This window comes from Macrobrachium nipponense, chromosome 10 (genome assembly GCF_015104395.2).
Source record: "Macrobrachium nipponense isolate FS-2020 chromosome 10, ASM1510439v2, whole genome shotgun sequence".
NCBI classification, from domain to species: domain Eukaryota; kingdom Metazoa; phylum Arthropoda; class Malacostraca; order Decapoda; family Palaemonidae; genus Macrobrachium; species Macrobrachium nipponense.
The window spans coordinates 90,354,777-90,378,787 of NC_087204.1; the positions used below are offsets into that span (position 1 = coordinate 90,354,777).

The window sequence follows — 24,011 nt, forward strand, 5'->3', positions numbered from 1 at the left end:
ACACCACACATTCAATTTGTGTGATGCAAAGTTGGTACTATAATATATCAGAATGTATTACTAAATTTCGTACAAATCTGTTTTTAAACCTGTAGATATGTTGAATAATTTAAAGACCTATTTGACGACATAACATTAGGAACTGAGATATCCAGCACACGTTCTCCTGAGTAGAATTTAGTGAAAGACTAAAAAGGCTAATCAAACAATGAAGGCTGAAAGAGACTTGGAAATAAAAAAAGACTGGAACTGCATGCAAAGGTAACCTTATGCGTAAGTCTGGTACGCCAATATCTGAGAGACTGTTTAGAATAAGCTTTAAGACGAACATCAGAAGTCAGACTGCAGGATAGGTTTCTCGTGGAGATGAGATACAATGATGGAGATGGCTTGGACATGTCCTTCGCTCTAGGAGACCAATACATAATAGTGTCTTGTAAACCCCTGTTAGCATCAGAAGAACTGGAGGAGCTTGTCCTAACTGGATGAGAACTATGAGAAAGGATGCTAGAGACGACTGGACATTTTCGGAAGGTAATAAACAGAAGAGACGCGAGAGACGGAATTTCAGAGGCCCTCTGCGTCACACGGCGTTGGAAGCGATGTTGGTGATATTAGAATTTTATTATTTTCTCATCTATCTTTTTCTCATCTCAGGTAAGCTTACCCTTGAGCTCGATCATTTTTTGTTTTCCTTCTTTTTCTTCTTCTTTTTTCTTTGCTTTTTTACTTTCATCCTTCAGGAATTCCTGGCCCGTCTTCTCCGGCTCCACACTTCACCAAACAAAGGACATCGTCTTTTAGCTCCTGATGAGGCAATTACAGACTAAAAGTCAATTAACTACTCGCATCAGAAAACGTTTTTTGAGCCGATAAGATCTCTCTCTCTCTCTCTCTCTCTCTCTCTCTCTCTCTCTCTCTCTCTCGTTGTTAAAACCCTGTAGTTTGTCCACCACCCCTCTCTTTCTCTCTTTTTTCAATCCCCAGTAGTTCTTCTCTCTCTCTCTCTCTCTCTCTCTCTCTCTCTCTCTCTCTCTCTCTCTCTCTCCTTCATTTTATCTTCGCAGTCTGTTTAGAAAAGACTCTGTGATTAAGTGACCTTCATTAAGTCGTCCATTTTTCGTGAACTCCCGAAGCCGTTGCGTTTGTGCAACGAGTCTCTGATTTGGTGTTGCGCAATGATTCTCTCGCAATTAAGCCTCTTAGGGGAGGAGAAAGAGACGGCTAAAAGACCGGGATAACGAATGAATAATGAGATGGGGACGGCGGAGAACGCCCGGACAGCAGCCAGAGAGAAGAAGAGAATAAAAGAATAAAGGGATGAGAAAGCAAAGAATTCCGAGACGAACTTATTTTCGACAGACCAGGAAATGAAAGTACGCCATAAGAGGAGGTTCCCAAGAACGTTTTTCGAATCCTTTTTTTTCTTTTGTTGTTGTTGTCAAAAGGGAAAGGGACATATACAAATTTATGTCACTGCTGCCCGTTCTCCTTCCTTAATTTGGCTGGTGGCGAATTGCTGTCAGAACTTGTGAGTCAAGAAAACATTGTACGTGGAAACATTGGTATTTTATTATTCACATAATTCCTGAAGAGTTAAGAAATATATTTGCAGACGTATAAAATATACGCTTACCTTGACTTTGCATGAATACTGGATTTCATACGTTTTAGCAGTGTGCACTTTACAGTGCTTTTAATTCGCAGTGCTTACTTTGAGCAGAATTAGAGATTAGTAGAGTCATAATAGTCTTTCAGACAATATAACATTTCAGGAATGCTTAATTTTCCAGTGCTTTATAAATTAAAATAATGGCATAGACTTCATATTTTACTAAGTATATATATATATATATATATATATATATATATATATATATATATATATATATATATATATATAATATAGTGTGTGTGTGTGATTGTGTGTGTCATAATTTTAACACTGAAGAAATCCTCATTCGGAGCTGAGTTGTGCCGTGTTCTGGGGAGTAATTCAAATTTGATGAAGAGTGTCCTCAGACTAACTAACAGAAGAAGAGTAGGAGGGGGAGGAGGAGGAGGAGTCGAGTTCGACAGAAACTTCCCGGCGAAGTTGCGAACACAATAACTATTCTGGTGACCTCAAGTATTTAACGGGACCGAGATGCGCCATTTACGTCGTCTGTTATTCCCTGGAATGTGCCACTGAGCTGTCACCATGAAATGAAGATCATCACAGGATAGTCTGGGAGAGAGAGAGAGAGAGAGAGAGAGAGACGAGAGAGAGAGAGAGAGAGATGTTTGAGTGAAAATGAATTAGAGTATATAAGTACAGAGAGAGAGAGAGAGAGAGAGAGAGAGAGAGAGAGAGAATTAGAATATATAAGTAGAGAGAGAGAGAGAGAGAGAGAGAGAGAGAGAGAGAGAGAGAGAGAGAGAGAGGTGAATTCTGAAAGAAAATTAAATATAAAAAGTACACTGAAATTAATCACTTTATAAGGAGAGATAGAAGATGCTGTTGTAAAGAAAAACAGATAAATATCAAGATATGAAGAATAAAATGAGATTGCAATTACAGAGAGAGAGAGAGAGAGAGAGAGAGAGAGAGAGAGAGAGATCTAAAATCCTGAAGGCCACGGGAAATTATTATTGGAAGCGGGCCTTAACGAATAATCGCTAATTCCGCTCAAGCCAATATTTTCCACAGCGACCACTCCTTGCTAATAAAATAACAAATAAACTCGCATTCTCAGTTACAGAGTCCATTTGCAAGTCAAATGTGCACATATAGTAAAGGGGATTCGGGCTCCGTACATGCAAACAACTCACAGTTAGAGATATACACCACGTAGGGACAGCTTCAACAAGAACTAAAAATACGCCGGGACTTCAACAGCATACTTGTGCTTACTAACACCCGTCGGGTTTATAGATTCTCTCTCTCTCTCTCTCTCTCTCTCTATTCATGTCTTTACCACTGCTGTTCCTCTTTCACTTCCTCACTAGTTTTTCTTCCTACAGTTATTCTCTCATATTTTCTCTTCAATCTTTTGCCATTCACATCCTCTCACAACAAGGATTGGTTAGCCGTCTCATTCCGTTTGCCTTTTATCATTGCGTGCTCTCTCTCTCTCTCTCTCTCTCTCTCTCTCTCTCTCTCTCTCTCTCTCTCTCTCTCTGTGTCTTTTATTAATCTTCACTTAAATGAATATTCCAGTTTTTTAATTACTCAATTTTTTTAATGCTTATTTTGGTGTGACATTTTTTTTTCTATAATACTTAACTGTTTTTACCTGAACTATGAGGAAGTGAATTTGAATAGTATTTTTTTTTAGAGACTAGAAATAGCGTGGACGCTCAATTTCGATAACTGTAGAGGACTCCGTAACTGGGATCAATAATATTCGTGTGCTAAATTCATTACAAAAAAATCTGTCATGCTTCTGAGGGTATTTAGTCAAGGAAAAGACGCGAACACACACACACACAAACACACACATACACAGGCAACCGTGGTACGATGCTGCTGATGTGCTTGGGACACACATATATATATATATATATATATATATATATATATATAATATATATAATATATTATATATAAAGTTCCTGAGTAAAATATATCTGAAAATCAGGCTAGAGTTTAAGGTAAGTACCTCTCATACTAGATATATATAGAGTATTATATAATATTAATATATTAAAATTGTTTTGTTTAATTATTTTTATATTATTTATATATGTTGTATATATATAAGAAGTTTAAATTTGAGTAAAAATATATCTGAAACTCAGGCTAGAGTAAGGTAAGTATATATATATATATATATATATATATATATATATATATATATATATATATATATATATATGTATATATATATATATATATATATATTATATATATATATATATATATATATATATATATATATATACAATTATACAGGCAACCGTCGTACGATGCTGCTGATGTAGCTGTGACCAGCAGCAATATTCAAGACGCAAACGCGAGACAGCGCGTCCTATCCCGCCGCCAAGTGAAAGAACAGCGATCCCGTCATTGGCAGAAGAAGCAGCTGCACTCGCTTCGGGATGAGAACAGGTTCATTTCTCGGGGAATATCCGGGAATAGCAGGATACTGTTCACGCCGCAGTGCATGCCGAGAGTCGGTGTATATATAACACGGTAGACTAGACTGCGCTGGCGAGGAGGGCATTGCTCGCGACATCATCAGAGGACATCGCTATAATATCATTCATTGGCACTTACCCTTGTGAACATGATTTCTTTTAATGCATTTAATATTCTAGCTTACTTTCATATTTATTTATACCTGGCACACATCAAAACATTGTTTGTAACTGTTTACAGTTATCATTTAAATGGCTATTCTTTTTTAATTGTGACGCGTTGTCATTTTACTGCTTTTCACCATTATTTCCTAATTCACATTCTTCATCAATTTTAGTTAGATATATTATATGACACCTTACCAGGCAGACTGAAGGCCTACTGGGTTTTTCCCAAGTTGTATGACGCGATATCTAAAATAAATAATCTTATAAAAATAATTAGGCTATTATGTTAAAAAATAATTTAGCCATGAACTCATCCATTTCTGAACCTGTTCAAATAATAACAGTATTTCGTTTTAAGGAGATTGATTATGAATTCATTGTTGACATTATTACTTCTTTTAAAACTCACAAAGTAATGAAAGAAATTTAATTGGTTTACTACTAACAATTCGTTCGAAATTCAATAACTGAATATAAAAATTAAATGATTACTATTATTATCAATATAACTGCCTTATCAAGAAATAAGTCTTTACTGAAAAAAAAGTTCAGATAATTTAAGGAAAATGATTTTGAAAATATTTTCCAATATTATTTTTCAGGGCAATTTTACTCAAAAAATAGGAAACATGATACAATACTACCCTCTCTGCGTTCTGTTAGCTTCCCTTCGTGCACGCCAATTCAGTATGACATATGGACAAAAATGTTACATAATTATTATTAATATTATTAACATGATTATCATTGTACAGATGAAAAGAATTAAAAGAATAATAACATCAGATCAATAAATGTTTTCGGTTCTCTTCTGTTCTTTACTAGTTAGTGAAAATACAAAAGTACTTTTCAACCTAGCGCTTTGTATCAGTGGTGAAACCTATGAATAAAGTTTAATTTTCCTCTGGATTCCAGGACAAAGTATTAACATAAAGGTAATGACTTTACCATCCCCATCAAACTGTTGAAATAAAAATGTAGAGCCGACATCTTTTCGAATGAATGTAACCACTAATGCCGCAGCAATTCCGTTGCATGACTCATTCATTTCATGACAGATATTCGGTACATCTTTATGCAGAACACCCACTTTCCCCGCGATAACTCTCGTGATATTGTTCAGATTTAAGAAATAATATCAGCGCGTTTTTAAAACTAAAGTACCCACTTTCCCCCTCAAAGAGCGATCGTTAAGGTCCTGATTAGGAGTAATTCTTGCCCAAGGATCTCCCTTTCTTCCGTCGGGTGCGTTCATTTGCGAGCCATCATCACTGAAACTCAAATCTAATTTCGTTCGCCTCCGCGAACCCGGCAGAATTACCCCGGAATTAAATTTTCCTTAATCTATCTCAAATTCTATTTCTCTTTCCTTTGTGGAATATCCCCGGCCTTATCAGAACCGCTGGCCTTCTCAGCCCCGCCTCCTCTATGCATACATCAAGGATGTTCATCCAAGCAATATATTCCGCTCTTTTATGCCAGAAAGAAGACGTTCATTATCTTGAAGAGACTTTACAAATCCTCGCTAAACCTGAGACTTGTGTGCTTTTGAGGCGGATACCCCCCGTCTCCCTCCATCCACCACCCACTCCCCTTCCCTTCGTCCACTCATTCCATGTCCATCTCTATTCTTATATATATCTTTTTTTTTTTCCTCCTCCGAGCTCTCTCTACCCTGCTATACTCTCGTCTGTTTCTTATCAATATCGAAATAACTTTTGCAGGAGATATTGTGTTATTGCATTGCATAATTACATTGCATCACTGTTTTACATAATTGTTAGGTCTCAAAGCCTCTAAATTTGTAACATTCTCTCTCTCTCTCTCTCTCTCTCTCTCTCTCTCTCTCTCTCTCTCTCTCTCTCCTTGTTTACGTGTGTACGTGAATTCTAAACTCATGAACTGAAAATGCAAATATTGCACTTTTGCACAAGAAATTCTGTCTTTACAAACGTGGCACCACGTGTGTACAAAAAAAAAAAATAATGCTATTATGAACAATAAAAGTATGCAAGAACGCAGTAGATATTTAAAGAAGATTGTATGGTTATAAAGCACCATATCCGTATCCGCCTATGGAATGAATAGAGGCCGCAGTTGAAAAAATTCCCTATTCTCTCTTAGTACGACTGGAACCTACTGTGTCCGTCCGTCTACGTGTATATATTTATAAATCTATCTCGAATCGCGTTGCCGGGCAAAATTATGCCCGTGATCTGACATTATCTTGCAAATTTCATTGCTGTTTTATGGAGGGATTTAAATGCAGGCAAAAGGTCGTTTTGATAACAATCATATAAGCGAGAAGAGGTGCAGCTCCCGAGCTGTGTTTGGGTGATTGCAATTGTCATTTGCATGAAAATTGCAGCAAAACGTGAAACATTATCAGGAAAAGGTCTCATTTGGTGTTATTGCATTCGGCGATATTCAGTTGATACCTTTTCGAAATCTGCACCGACTTATTCCGCTTTTTTTTTTCTTTTTTTTTTTTTTTGCATTTTTTTTTTCCCACGGCGTATCGTTTGATATTTCTTTTAAGGTTTTTTCATGATCAAACTATATTAGGAAAATGGAATTAACTTTAGATATTTTCCGTTCGCTTAGATTTCGAACGAATATCGAGAGTGAAGTAAAAAAGGAATGCAAAAAAATATTAAACCCAAATTAAAAAAAGAATTACCAATTACCTTTTTGCTGAAATGTAGGGGAGAGTTAAGTTCTCAGAATTCAGAATATCACAAAATAAACCGGAATCTGGAATGGCAAGAGGACTTTGGAACTCCACATCGTTACAAACACTTGTGGTTTTCCGTCTGGTCTCCTCGCTTCGTTCATAACAAGCAGCTGTTCCACTAGAGTTTGTTCTTCCACTGTTCATTGGGTATCTGGCATTATGTGATTTGGAGGTGGGGGACTTCGCTATTGAACCAGAGGATTTCTCAATTTCCGTATAATATATCCTTATTGCTACAATACACTTGGCTCGTATGGTGTTTGCCTGCCACTATTCCTACTGATAATATCGAATTTGAGACATGCAAAATATCATGCTGGATTTATCAAAATGCTCTCGTCGAGAATATTCCGTACTGCACTAATTAGTTATACGCTGTATTGAATGACTCTCTCTCTCTCTCTCTCTCGTCTCTCCTCTCTCTCTCTCTCGCCTGAATCTCTCTCTCTCTCTCTTCTCTTTATATATATATATATATATATTATATATATATATATATATATATATATATATAGTATTATATGTATAGATATATATATATATATATATATCTATATATATATATATGTGTATTTTATTCTGTATGTAATATTATATATATATATAATATATTATTATATTTATATTATCTATATTGTATATATATATAATATATATATATATATATATATATATATATTATATATATATGTGTGTGTGTGTGTGTGTGTGTATGTATGTATGTATGTGTATATATATATATATATATATATATATATATATATATATATATATATATATATATATATATATATATATATATATATAGTCTTTATTGTCATTCACAATATCAATATATATCTATATATATTATATATAAAGTATATATCCTTAATACCATTCACAGCTGAGTGTGTGTGTGTGTGTGTGTGTGTGGCCGGTGGGCGCCAGAAGGAAAGACCCTCCTTGTTCACAGAGATGAGGCTGCTACTCCCAAGACCTTTTCTTCACTCCTTGCTAACAATGATACCCATACATAGCTGGGACGACTAGTGGGCGGCTACATGTCTGGAATCAAACCATGGACCTTGTCAATTCGAGCCTAGTGCTCTACCACTTGTAGATATGTGTGCGTGTGTGTGTGTGTGTGTGTGTGTAGGAGTGGGGGTAGGGGTAGGGTGGGTGTTCTATTCTCAACGAAACGCATTACCACTGCAGAGCTGGACCCAAAGAGACGTTTTGTTGACCAATACACCACGGGGAAGCAATAACGGAACTCGATTTTCGCCTAAGCTCTAAGCCGATTATCCGTGGATAGGAGACTCTATAGATTTCTTACTGTGCCTCTTCCCTCCGAGGAGTTTTATTCTTTTTTTTTTTTTTATTCTTCGGCACTCTTTCCTTTCACAGATTTCCTCCCAAGACACGGGACTTTATCTCCGGATAAAGCTGTAGTATTTCACCGTGATGAGGCAAATGGATGCTTTTTTTATCTATTTATTTATTTTGTTATTATTATCTTCTGTATTCAGTAACATTTTTATGTGATACTTCGTTCTTTACAGGTTTCACGTATAAAGTTGTTTTCCATCATTTGATATTTCATAATACAAAAAATATTATGGCTAAATTAAACTGGAGTATTATTTCTTTACAACTATGGACAATACGTTTCTTCTGGTCTTGACTATTTCACCGTAACTGCAAAATTCAAAGGCTTTAATTTTTGCAAATGATGTTTAGTAGTTACAGTGAAATACAACTACTACAGTAACTACTAAACTCCGCAGACCTTTGTTCTTGCAAATAAAACTGACGAATTAACAAGCAGAATTAGATAAATGACCCCCAATCCTTCTGCTCTGGGACAGATGACGTTCGTAATGTAAAACAATTTCGTTCCCTCCTGAAATAAATGAATAATGGATTGGACGGCTGACATTGGCGCTAATGACATATGAATGGGATGAGGCTCTGCTCAATAGTCCTCATTTTTTACCGATGGGAGGAGGTTGACCGGTGGGAATTTCATGTTGAATTCTGAATGGCCAGAGCACCCAGTCAATATGCCAGGGGGCCCAAGAAATAAAAAAAGAGTGAATGGTGAAAGTATTATTTCCTCTTTGTTAACCTAGATGGAATTGTTTCCTTTATCTGTCTCCGATTTTTTGGTAGTTTATTTTTCCTTGGGGAATTTCATTGTCGTATCGTTCTCCTCTTTCTGGTTATTTTAGGAGTTTTGCTCTCAGAGGAAATTGTACACCAATGTTTTTTTTCTGAATTTTATTGTTTTAGCTTTTTTTCTTTCAATCAGAATTGCAAATCTGTTTAACTGTCATCTTGTCTCTAGGCTCTAGTGATATGCGGATTTCTGATACACACTGCAGAATAGTATAACTATTTTATTGGTCTACCAATACTTTTTTTTTTTGTATGGTGTTTTCACGTTGCATGGAACCAGTGGTTATTCAGCAACGGGACCAACGGCTTTAAGTAACTTCCGAACCACGTCGAATGAACTTCTATCACCAGAAACACACATCTCTTTAATACCTATCGATTTTGATATTGTTTATAATTTGAATTGAGAATAATGAGATGTTTTGTGGACAAAAAGAATGTGCTCATTCAGATTTCACGGACTGATATCTATATAACATTTCTTCTGCAGGTAATATTCAGAATTCTCTATTTGTTCCGTGGTCGCCTGACAATTGCAATCTTTCGTTCTTAGAAAGGCATCTCTAACGTTTCCTTTAGGGTAATCTGACCATTTTCCTTATATTCTTTTGAATCCTTCTTATGATACGTAAAGTACAAAATAATGATCTATGCTCTGCTTTTCGTATACAGGATTACAAAAATATTTCTTTGACATTTGCTCGTTGCTTGCAAAAAAGTGAATAAATCAAATGCACGAATTAAGTAAACATCGAATCTGAAAACAGCGACGTGTTTATCTGATAATCATCCGTTTGTTAAAAAATCTCTGCATGATGCCCGAAACATTTAAAGTTACGCCTATAAATGGCGAATTTAATGAAAAACAGATATATTTGTAAGGCACTGGAATCTAATTATTACACACACACACACACACACACACACACACACACACACACACATATATATATATATATATATATATATATATATATATATATATATATATATATATATATATATATATATATATATAGTGGACTAAAATTTTGAGCATCCTTTGCTTCAAATACTGTTAATGGCATGACATTAGTGGACGTTTTACCTCCGTTTAATTTGGATGCATTGCTGAATGTGATTATCTTAATTTCAATTTACTCATTACTTGGAAATCCCTTTGTGAAAAGAAAGGTCGGCGGAAAGGTTTGAAACATGAAAGACTTGCTTAATATGGTTGCAAAAATATAGTGAAATGTGCACATTTACTTACTGTTGCCTTTTTAGGCCTATTTTTTTTAATAATTGCTGATGACAGCAGAACATTACAGGCTGTGGAATTTTTCCAAGCATTTAATTTTCTGTAACGGTTTGTATATTTATACCTCGCTGTTTCTTTCAGATGGCATTTTTGACCAAGATTCGAACGTTAATATTCATTTTTAATCGTTCCTTAATGCGTATTATGTTGATTTCGCAAAAAGAAAAAATAGACAACATTTTCATCTCAGTTATTTAAAATTGATTATGTTACCTATATCAGTTTTCTACGAAGAGTAAACCAATATATTCCACAACTATGTAATATTGAAAATTATGATGACAGGTATATAGTTATTTGTCATCTTTTCGATTGAACTTATTTTGAAGAAGGGACGAAAGTGTTTAAAATGATTGTAACTCTTCCTTAAAGCAGACTCAAGAAATTGCAATGTTGAACTTAATGTGTAGTGGGATTGGGGATTTCCATGTAATATGACATTAAGTAAAGATAACTAAAAATAAAATTATAGAGTATCTTAAGTGCTTTACTATGCTAGCCACACTAAATCGAGTCAAGGGTCCAGCATGAAATGAGATAAGCTATCGCTTAATTGTTCTGCTGCACTGTATCTAGTTTTAACCAGGAGTACGACTAGAATTACGATGCAATCTTATATTGCCTCCCCATGAAATGTTACTTGAAATTTATACCTACTAAAGAAATGAAACGTATCGTTTAATTTATATGATTTTTCTTTACTTTATTATGCTTTTTTCAACTTTCCAGAGTTTAAAAGAAAAAAGAAAAATTATACATATATAAATTCTTCTAGAAATCTAATTTCATCACCTTTCATTTGTTTATCGCAACCGTCGATTTTATTTTCGAAAAATAAAGCTTGTGTTGGAGTTTTTTTCAAAGAGGCCATTCAAAAAACTACGATTCTGCAGAGCTTGTGATAGATAAACATAGTATACAGGTACTTTTTTCAAGTTTTCTCATTTACTTTCTTATTTCTTTGACTTCCCAGCTTTTCTTACCCCCCGCCCCCACTCCTCCTCATCTTTCTGCCGCCTTCCTCGCATTCATCATCATCGTCACATCATTTTCCGAACGACTCATTCTAGACGTCACATTTGAGGAGTTGATTCAAATATTGGCTGACAGCTGTTGCTATCACCTTGCATTGACCTGCAGCCAATGAGACCCGTACCTGGATCGAAGACGCCCATGGCAAGTTCTCCCCCCGCCGTGAGAGTGTGGCCTTCCAGCATCTAAAGATGACGGATTCTGAATATTCAAGTCGATATGTTTCGGTGCAATATTTCAATTGCCAACCTATGCGGACTTCGCCATTCGCTCCAGCGGTGCGTCTGGAGTTCATTTTTTTTTTTTTTTTTATCACAAATTGGTTTTGATATGTTGGGGTTTTGCCTGCACCGAGGAACTTCTTTTTGGACTTCCTGGATATTTGAAGACTCGGAGTTCTATTTTTGCTTTCTTTTTTTTTTTTTACTACTGGGATCGATTGTTGTATCATGTTTCTTTAGATGAGAAGATGAACTAATCTTATAACAGTGGGGACTAGCAAGTTGCAGGGAAATCAATCAATCAATCAATATATATACACTTACATATGCATATATATATATATATAATATATATATATATATATATATTATATATATATATATATAATGTGTGTATATATGTATCTATACGCGCGCACACACACACACACACACACACACACACACACACACACATATATATATATATATATATATATATATATATATATATATATATATATATATATATATATAATATATATATATAGTTAATTAACACATGGAGCTGAATACGCATAAATTAAAAAATTAATGTTTTTATAAAGTGATGACTTCACTAGCTCATTAACACTCAAGTTAAAATTCGGATTCATACAATTAAAAAACATGAAAAGCGTCAAGTATATATATTAAGAAAAAAATGCATAGCTTAAAAAATACATTTTCAAAAGATTCGTTTCTCTAAGCCATAAACAAAGCTAGAAGAAGAAGGAAAAAATTAAGAAATAGTCTGTATTTGAGCTTAAAAAAAATAGTCTTCATATTTCAGCTCTATCGAATTATATTTAATCCGTTTCCCAAAACTCTTTGAGAGACGACAAGAAAAATTCCTGGAATATCAAATTTAGTTTATTGCGTTTCTCTCTCTCTCTCTCTCTCTCTCTCTCTCTCTCTCTCTCTCTCTTTTCAAGAGACTGAACACTCTTTCAGAAAACGACTACCTGCCAATACAGCTTTGTTTGGCGATTTGGTCAAGCAAATGAATCGGATGCTTGAGGCGAGGGACTGGGTCAGGAGTCGAGATTTAATTGCTGTCCAGACAAACAAACCTTCAATTTGGAGAAGAGACTCAGTTTTCCATGGACATAAGCAATACAGTTGTGTTCTTTGAGCAAACGACGGTTTCTCCTATGTCTATCTCTTGGGTTGCTGTACCCACGTGTATTTATATGCCTGTAGATATATATGTATATTCAGGCTTTCTTCATATACCACATATCTACAGTCATATATACACACATAAACAGTGTATGTCTGTGTGTATCTATTTATACATACACACATATATAATAATATATATATATATATATATATATATATATATATATATATATATATATATATATATATATATATATGTGTGTGTGTGTGTGTGTGTGTGTGTGTGTGTATCTGAAAGTGGATGTACAGTATATGAATAAAACATGACTATACATATATATTAACAGACATATAGATAGATATACTATATACGCATACAGTCGACGTGTGTGTGTGTGTCCACCACTATACTCCTTCGTACAATGGAGTTAGACTCCCAAGAACCCACGACACAAAGCTCTCTGCCGCATTCATACCCTAATGCTGAAACGGGGATGAACCTCTGAATAGGAATTATACGCAACACCAGCCCATTCATACTCCTACACGCCTAATTTCATGCCCTATTGAGTATCCTGGATTATAATATTCTACAAAAGCCTTTCCTCCTGACAACAGGGGTAGCACCTGAAATAAGATGGTATAACAATGCTCACCTTGACAGTGAAGTAAATTCCTGCTATTTTTGAGACGAAAATAAAAAGGATATTCTTTTTATTGCGCATTAAAGTTTGATACATAAATAGAATATTACAGCTTAGCGAGGATTACCGACTGTATAGCCTAACCGGTGGGGACTGTAGTCCTCATAAAACCTAAGGCTTTTAAATGTTTTTTGTTTGAATATAACATGATTTGATGAACAAGTATAGGCCTTATTTACCTTCAAATATTCAAGTTAATAAGAAACAGATTTATTACTCCAATAAAAAACGTCTGAGACAATGATAAGAATGCTTATCATTCTCATTGCAATTGAAACAAAATGCATTATTTAAATCTGCTTTGTTGTTGCTGAGTACTGAATTTTGTTGTTGTTGCTGATTACTGATAAAATTACATAAAAGGCTGTCACAAACTGAAGCGCTACCTATAAATCCGGTTCATAAAACATTTCAGAGTTCACATTTCTAACCTAATGCAGTCAAAGCTTAATTTCAAGTGGGCATGGAGTGAACCCCTTTATTTCTGCTGGAGATTCTGAACCCCGTCAGGATTCCGCCTACTGATTTGAAGCAGTTGCTGAAATGAATCCCACTGCTTCTGCTTCTATTCCGGTCTCTAATTCTGTTGGTGAACCACGGAATGGGGTGGCCGGCAGTACACTCGTTTTTGTCAAACGGACATCTACCATCTCTTTCCCGTACCATCTTCTCTACGTTGCTGGAGGGGGTACACTTCTAAACAAACCTAAAACATAAACTTCGACTCCTCACATACCTTGAGGTCTTTGGAGTCTACGACGGTACAGTTCAAGATGGCACTTCTGCCGATGGCCACGCTCACATTGCCATCCGTTTGGGCAAACATTGGGTTGGATTCTGTAAACAGAGGAGAGGCAAAGTTATCGTGATGTTATAATTAATAAGCAAATAAGTTATGAACACATTCATAAGGGCTTTATCGATAAGTTGGTAAATGGTTTTAAGTTTCTTAACTTAAAAGATGGTAACATTTACATATTCATTTTGATCCTGTTTTGGGAAAAGATCGGCATCAACATAAAAAAAAAAAAAAAAAAAAAAAAACCAACTTTATATTTTCAACAGGGGTATTCCCTTTTTCGACAAATATATAATATTACACGTACACACACACACACTTACATAATATATATATTAATCTTATATGTATATACTATATTATATAGATATATAATAATATATATATATATATATCTATAGATACTATTATGAGGACATATGAAGAAAATATGACTGATATTCAAGAACTTTGCTTGGTCGCTGCTTTGGACGACTGCTTCTTGGTAAAAGGTATTATCATCTGGTATATTGTCATAATTCTCTACTTCAGAGTTGATACAGTTGATCACATTTAGTAGATATAAGTTATTCGAAGCGATCCATCTCTCTCTCTCTCTCTTTCTCTCTCTCTCTCTCTCTCTCTCTCTCTCTCTCTCATTTAATTAGATATACCTCTAGAAACTGTTTCATCTTTACATTCTTACTTCTTTTGCTTCTCAAAGACGACCAGGGACGCATTTTGTATTAGCTGAGACATCCATTAAATCGGTTCACAGAAATATTAATCGTTCACCGTGTTTTACTCTTTGGTGACATTTCGTCGACTAAATTCTAACAAACGTTCCACGTTTCTTTCTTTCATGGTAAATTACTCCAAGTTCTTTGGATTAATTCTTGATTACACCGTTATCATAAAAAATAACAAGACACCTTGTTTAAAGGGCGATTTTGGAATAGTTGTTTATTCTCAATATCCGAGGGAAAGTTTGAGAAAAACACAAACGGTAGGCAGAAGCAACTGTTTTCATATTTTTAATTGCAACAAAGCTTGCACTAATCTCTCTGCAATCCTGGATTCACGGTAAGCTTATAAGATAATCTTTGCTGGTGATGAAAAACTGTAAGCTGATATGCCGCTGGTTTTTAAAAAAACCAACAAAGTGAGAATTTTAAGCATTTTCTTTTACGATGAAAAAATGGGCATATAGATATTTACAGAAATACTTTCATAACGAGCAGTAAAATCTAGCGTTGTTTTTACTGTATTTTTCATTATTATTTTGTTTTCTAATTTTACAGTACTACACGCATTCGTATATTAGGAGACTTCTTTCCTCCCAGATACCAAAAATGTTATCCATAAAAAGAGTGGATTTTTTTTTTTTTTTTACATCGAAAATCGAGATTCTCGTGTAATGAACTTCGACTGCGCTGTTATTGCGTCCGAAGTTCGAGACAATAACTGTTTAGAAAACACCGGCTTCGCAGCTAAAAGAATCCTCCAAAAGAAATTTCTGGCGCACCCCGGCAACATAAGAGAGCGGTAAGGGTTCATTATCACCTTAATTGCGTCTCTGCAATTATGCTGTACATCGTTTGCGCACGAAATCAAGGCTTATACCGACGCCAAACGAAGTCAAAGTAAGCAATATCCGAGTTCGTTACGCGAATAAGAGAGAATTTATTTTTCATTTTTACTTTCTCTGTTTTCCTTTTTTTTTTTAAGTATTGCATGCGACTCTAAATTTCTCTCTGTGTGAGATATCTTTCTTTTATTTTTCTGTCTCAATATCTTTTTTTTTTAAACCTGACAAATAACGCTCCTTAATGTTTCGTTTTTTTGTTTTGCTTTTTGCTTTAACCTACAGAACCTTCAGGCATGAATTATAATTCCTATTCTTCCAAACCACTCTCTCTCTCTCTCTCTCTCTCTCTCTCTCTCTCTCTCTCTCTCTCTCTCTCTCTCTCAAAAATAAATGAATAAATATACTAGATAAACAGTGCCCGAAATATTTAAAAACTCTCTCTCTCTCTCTCTCTCTCTCTCTCTCTCTCTCTCTCTCTCTCTCTCTCTCTCTCTCTCTCAAAAATAAATGAATAAATATAGTAGATAAACAGTGCCTGAAATATTTCCACTCTCTCTCTCTCTCTCTCTCTCTTAAAAAACAAAAAATTAAATGAACAGCGCCTTAAATATTTCCAACAGACTCTCTCTCTCTCTCTCTCTCTCTCTCTCTCTCTCTCTCTCTCTTCTCTCTCTCTTAAAAAACAAAAAAAGTAAATGAACAGCGCCTGAAATATTTCCAACAGACCCTCCCTCTCTCTCTCTCTCTCTCTCTCTCTCAAAAAGTAGGAAAACTGAAGAGAGAGAGAGAGAGAGAGAGAGAGAGAGAGAGAGAGAGAGACCTTTCATCCAACCACATCTCCCCTACACGAACACATCCGCTGAAATTGGGCGCTGCAGCCTCGGACAGTTTTCTGAAGTTTTCGAAATCCCCAAAAGGCTTTGGAGTCGAGCCCCGTTATTGTACAGGGACGCACAACAGCGCAACCGGTTATATACGGCGCCAAAGTAAATATCAATGCCATGTGACCTCAGCGGGCCCAGGAAATGTTATGGGAATCCTTCTGGGGCAGGAGGGAACGGGTCTCATTGTATGTGAGAGGGGCAGAGTGGAAAGGCATGGGTTCGGAAGGGTGGTAAATGTAATTTATTCCATTTAAAGGTGCGGTAATCTTATTCATACGTTGGAAGGTCTATGGATATGGTATATCATAGTAAACATTCTGCCATTTCAATACACCAAGTGTAAACGTGTAAAGATTTCAAGGACATATTCCAATATGAAGAGCAGAAATGACAAACATACATAAGAATTATATACTTAAATTCATGGGTACATTCGTACACACACATACCCACATACGCATGAATATATATATATATATATATATATATATATATATATATATATATATATATATATATATATATATCTATATATATATATATATATCATATATATATATATATATCTAATTTCATCTTCATTCAGTTCCCCGATGTAGTCTCGCAACGTCTTTTCAAGGCAGCCTTCCAAATCTACGCCATCGAAAAGTCAATATGCTAAGCTCTCCCCGCCTATTGGAGTAAATACTTGACTCAGCCAAAGTGCCACAAGGAATGATGTCCTGAGGTGGAAAAATCAGCCAAGGAAGAAAAGTGTCTGGGGATATTTACACTGGGTCTGCCACAAGGGAACCTGAGCTCAAATTTTCCTTTCCCGCTCTTCTGTCAGATTTTGTTTGGTTGCCTGTATGCCCAAGCGGTTGGTATTGCGTGTGCGTTCTCACTAAATGAATGGCTTTTACTACGGATGTATCTTTTTTGTAAAATTTTTTTTAAACTGTCTTATTACTTCAAAAATTAATTCATAATCTGGAGTTAACACTTTTAACGAAGTGCTCAATTGTCCCCATTGTTTCTAGTTAGACAGTTTTGGAGTTTTTAAGACTTCATAATCTTTAGCTAACTGCACAATTATCACAAGGTGATTAATATATTATATAATATATATGGATAATGAAGAGGTTTGTTATATATATATATATATATATATATATATATATATATATATATATATATATATATATATATATATATATATATATATGTGTGTGTGTGTGTGTGTGTGTATGTAATATATATATATATATATATATATATATATATATATATATATAGATATATATATATACATACATACTATATATATATTATACATACAATATCCCCTTCCCACCAATTACATTACCCTAGGCTATGTTTGGCTATAAGTTAAAGTTTAAAATTAAACAGATGGGAAAATGGATTTCCTGGCTTAATTACTGGCAACATTTTCCTTAATTGCTGGAAATGGTGTGTACAGTGTACAACAAAAGGAGTGATAGAATAGCGTTGTTCTACTATTTGTTTTAAAACTCGAGTTTCATAATTCTTTCTCCTTTGCTAAATTACACATTCAGCTGCGATAATTTTTCAGCTAAAACAATGTTTAAGATCAACGCATTTGTATTTATCCATAATTAGTTTTTAATCATAACTTTTGAGAATTTTCTAAGGCAAGGACGTTAGTCACAGAGATATCACTAAAGCAGACATATATATTAATAATATATATAATATATATACTATTACATATATATATATATATAATATATAATATATATTACTATGTATATGATATATATATATGATATTATATATATTATATATAATATATATCTATATATATGTATATAAAGTAATATATTATATATATATATATATATATATGATATATATATATATATATTATATATATACAGTACTATATACATAGTATATATACATGTAGACATGTTTACTGTTAAACAAAGAGGTATATAATGTAGTGGAGATTAATCCCATCAAATACCTTTTGCACTTGATAAATGCTTCGTTGACATATTACTGAAATATTCCATTGAATACCCCTTCTTCTATCAACTCTACACCTGCAGCATTTTCTGTGGAACATATTTCTATACAAAAATCACGAAGAATTATTTCGTTGCTTTCGTGACCCATAAACGTAAAAAAAGAATAATTTAAGATAACGCTAGCAAGTAACTAGCAACATTCAAAAAGGTATTTACTGTTGAAGGAGAATGGATTTCCTACAATTATCTGATAATACTCATAACTGCATAAGCAGTACATTTTAACTACAGTTATTCAAGAAATACATAACTTTACTTTCCAATTTCCGTTATCACTAGAAACGTGACTACCAAGACGAAAGGATTTGCAGTAGGAAGTAAAATTTTATTGGAATATGTCATTTAATTGACAATTTCATCTTACTTGTAATGTTTTTAAAATATTTATATTCACAGTTCTTTGGCAACAAAAAATGTTTTTTGAAATAAAATATATAAATACACATATGCAAACACAAACACATATAGTGTATATGTATATATATATATATATATATATATAATATAATATATATATATATATATATATATATATATATATATATATTTATCACATCGCCGTGATTCATATAAATCATTCGAGCTACAAATATCCTTTAATATCATATTCGCTCTACCTCGGAATTGATATATATTCATATATGTACCGAGGGGAATTTTTTTTTTTGTTTTTTTTTTTATTCATAATAAGGCTGCATGGGTCAAACGCTCGAATCGGCTACCATGGTGGAGGGGGTTCCATATCGATTCTAATTACAAATACAACGAGATCGACGTTGATTTGAAATGGTCAGAATCGATATAAACCTTTAGCCTCTCTTGATAGCCGTTTCGGTAGTGTCACTGTCCGATCCTGATTTCGTTCTCCGTCCTACTGGACGGTGGTTCGATCCCATGGGATGGGGGTACTAAATTATTATCAACTAAAAAATTCCCCCCTCGGTACATATATGAAAATATATCAATTCCGAGGTAGAGCGAATATGATATTAAAGGACATTTGTAGCTCGAATGAGATATATATTTATGTATATTTATATGTATATATATATATATATATATATATATATATATATATATATATATATATATATATATCAGATTCATCATGCTCGTTGATAATTTAAACATTATAATCAGGACTGAGGCTGGCATTTCTTAATACTTTAAAAAAATAAGTTACTCCAAGAATTGACACTTCTAATAAGGTCTGTAGTTTGCTAATATATAAACAATCCATGCATACTTACATGTATACATTACTACATAGAAACAAATGCATACATTCATTCGAAGGATACACCCGCACGTACACAACGAAGGTAAGTAGCAAAGTCTCGGACGGCAAAAAGAAATTGCTCCCGAGAATGAAGCCAGCCTATGACAAGTTGAATCATCTGAGAAATTTCTTAGGAAATTGTCCAGTTGACACTTGAACACCCAGTGTCGCGAACCACCCCATAATATTTCTTTTATCTTGGACCCGAGTTGTTAAAAACTTTTGACCCGTTTGTAGTTGGAAGTTTTCCTTTCCCTCCCTCCCCTTCCCCTTGGCCCTCGCCACCCCCCCCCCCCCCCAACTCTCCCGATATCCACCTCCTCTTCTTATTTTTTCGCATTTTTCTCAGACAATTTCTCGTCAGTTTTTTCCTTTTTTTATCGCTTCACTGGTAGACTTTCTCTCTCCTTTCAGAATATTTCTTGTCAGTTTATTCTATCGTGTTAGTTTCTCTTCTTCATCTCATTTTCTTCTTTACATCTCGGTTTCGTGTTTCTTTTTTCTCATCCTACAATCTTTGCTTTTCTTCTTCTCTCAAATGAGTCTATTTCAATCATCGTTTGTATTGATCTCTTCTCTACTTTATGTCATCTCTCGGTATATTTAAGAGAGAAGAGTGCCCTGTCATCTCTGTTGACTTTACCTTCAATTCTTACCTTACTCTCGTAAGTCAATTGGAGCCAGACCAATGTAAAGTTTTCTTCATTTTCTTTCTCTTAATTTTCTTTTACAGATAAATTCTCTCCAGTCGCTCCTTGGTGTTCCCTTATGCCTACTTTGAAAATAAGAACTCCTTCTCTTATTCTATTCTCTTCTCAAATAACTTCTCACGAAGTCTCTTCTCCTTGGTTCTATTCTAAGCCTATTGGAGAAAAGAAAAAAAATAGGAAGACAGGAGGATTGTTAGGGATTCTTCCTCCCCTCTCCCAGAGCTTTGTTTGCCTCTTTGTTTGTACTTGTGTCCTCTTGTTTATCTTTCATTCTGCCCCTTGCCTCGTTCCTCTCCTCGGATTCTGCCAGAAGGCAGGCAGGGCCTGAAGAAGGGCTTTTCGTGACAGGATTTCTTCTGAAGAGTTATAAATCACGACGGACACAATAAAAATGTTTTATGAAGGGATGTGAAACTGTTTGTCTCTCGGCCCTGTGTTCTGGCAGGAATTCTGCAATATGTTTCTGTGTCCACGTCGGTATGTCTCTTTGTCAGTCTGTATATTTATTCGTTCAGTGTTCTTTTTCTCATCTGGGATAAAGCACGCATAGAAACGTACACACCCACCTATAGTGATCTAAAACAAAATCCTCCTCATCACATTGTTAATGCTTGACATATAAATCTTAAAGAAAAGAATAAAGGGTTCAAATTGAATCGCCATTTATACTATCTTAGTTTCCTTTTTTTATATCAGAGTGGAATCGAACTATACGTTGTACTCAACAAATATTTCAAAACTGTTCTAATAAGAAAACGAAATAAGTGCAAGGAAAGTAGGAGAATGCAACAATTTCTCGCTGGTAAATTAACGCTCCCTGATAAATTAACAGTGACTTCACTTTGCACATGTCAGCGGAAAACTAGCTGCCCTTTCAGCGAATGCTAGAAACAAACCCAGTCAGTATTTATCGCTTCAAAATACCCAAATTAAGAGGCTCGCTCTCTCCCCATCAAGTGTAGAAATGGCCCTGTCAACGCACGCTAAATCCGCCCTCAGACACACTGAATGGAGCCAATCTATCTCTTGCTTTGTAAGGCGACAAGCACTAAATTATCGCAAGAATAGCTCTTCCAAGGTAAGGCGGAATACGCGCAAGTGAAGAGAAACAATACTTATTCAGATCTTTGATCTTCCATCTCACTTGATGGTGTGAAGAGACGTTTACTGAGAAACTTTTCCCACTGTAATTTTCATTTATTTAAAAAATGACACGGCAATCAATCAACAATCATGTTAAAAAATACTTTCTTATATAGAGCTATAACTAAATATGTCTCATATTAGGCTCAGTTGAATGATCTTTGAAGAATTAACCCTTAAAAGATATTCTGCTGTTTCTGATTTTTTCCCTTGAAACATTGAACGACGGACAGTAAAATCTAAAAGAGTTAAAGCCACTTATTGGGTTCTTGATATTGTCCAATACTTGATTTTGCTGTTCTGAGAACAGAACAATAATCAAATAAACTTACATGGAGAATAAATAAAAATCCTCCTTGCTATCTTTAAAGATTAATTGTCTACAAATTATTGAGAATATGAAAGAATGTTCCTCATTGCTACTTGTAATACCCGAGACACTGGAAGCAAATATTTAGTGAAAACATATTAGATTATCCTACTTTCTTATGAGTGAATATCCTCACTTCCTCATAAGGGAACGAACTACTAGAATAGGCTTCCGTATTTCCTTTCATCTTCCCAGCAAAGTGAAACAACAGCAGTGTCTCCGTAATGAAAAGCACTCACTTGATCTAGGTCCTTAATCTTCCGTCATGTGGGAAGATGAGTTAGGACATCTTAGTTCTGAAACTGCTCTCGTTTATCAATATTATCTCTATTTTTTTTTCTGTTTCGTTCTTCACGAAATACGAGAAACAATGTCCAGACGTATTACAGAAGTGAAGAGCGTTTGCGATAGAAATCTGCTCCCCATTGCGAACGTTTCCTGCGTTGGACAGGTTAGTTAACTGATGCTCAAAATATGAAGTTTCACATCAGAAACACTTTATGTGAATATTCGACGAGGAGGATAATATGAGTTTAAATTCGTTCATTCGAAATTGAATAATGAATGAAAAGTGGAGGCCTGGCTGAACGGTCTTATATTAGCATAAGCAAGTCATTCGACAAAGTGGAAATTTATGCATTTAACTTAATATATGATAAATGACAATACCATGCTAATTAGCCTTAAATAATTGAAAGGTAAACACTCTAAGTTGAGCAAGAAAAATAAATAAAAAATAAAGTCTAACAGTAAAACCTTTGGGAGAACAATTACAGATCCCGAAAAATGACTTAATAAAAAAGGATTCACTGAAACGAATGAATAAAAACCACCAAATATCAGTGTGAGACAACGAAAATATTCGCATTTTCAAACATGAAAAAAATGCCATAATCCAATTAGGAGATCACTTTGAATATTTTTTTCCATCAAATTATGAAAAAAATGGCTAATTCTTTTGCATCTACATTAGAAGACTCAAAATAAGCTGGAAAATACTACATAGATGGCATATATTTTTGCTGCTGATAATTGCCTCCGCATCTGCCCTTTGTTCTTCCTTCGAATGTGAAAGAGCAAAATTCGGCCAGTTTTCAAATTTGAAGTAGTTATAAAAGCGAAAGGAAAATTCACATGTTCCATACCTAAAATCATTATCATCGTCATGTCATTGACGAAAAAATTCAAGAAAATAAAGCTGTTTTACAATGGCATGCTCACAGATTTTATATAGGAAAAGACAAAATGTTGGAAAACAAAACTCATAGAGGAACTTTTCCCCGATTGCCTTTCTCTCTCTCTCTCTCTCTCTCTCTCTCTCTCTCTCTCTTCTCTCGCTCCTATGCAACTCCAACCTCATGCAACTACCAAGAGTGTCCGTCACCCGACCACCTTCCCCTCACCTCCTCCTCTCCACCAATGGTAGCACGTTAAAGGCGTTTCCCGAATACTTTTATGGAGGCAAAAATGATTCGCGTGGAAAGAAAATAGCTTTACTCTCTCTCCCCACTCGAAGAAACCTTCCAGGAGAGGGAATGCCATGCCAATTGGGCACTAAAATCTGATGTAACGAGTCCTTTCGGGCCTCCGACCCCAGGGTTTTGGTGGGTCCCTTTCATCTTTGGTT

At 34.8% G+C, this 24,011-nt stretch overlaps 1 protein-coding gene across 2 annotated transcripts in view; it reads right to left on the reverse strand.

The window, feature by feature from the left end:
* Positions 1 to 24,011, reverse strand: part of LOC135224189 (lachesin-like) — a 309,871-nt gene that overhangs the window by 191,999 nt on the left and 93,861 nt on the right. For both annotated transcript variants that reach the window (XM_064263056.1, XM_064263055.1), the window contains exon 3: positions 14,318 to 14,418. In XM_064263056.1, coding sequence (XP_064119126.1) covers positions 14,318 to 14,418 — 101 coding nt within the window. The remainder of the gene's footprint in view (positions 1 to 14,317; positions 14,419 to 24,011) is intronic.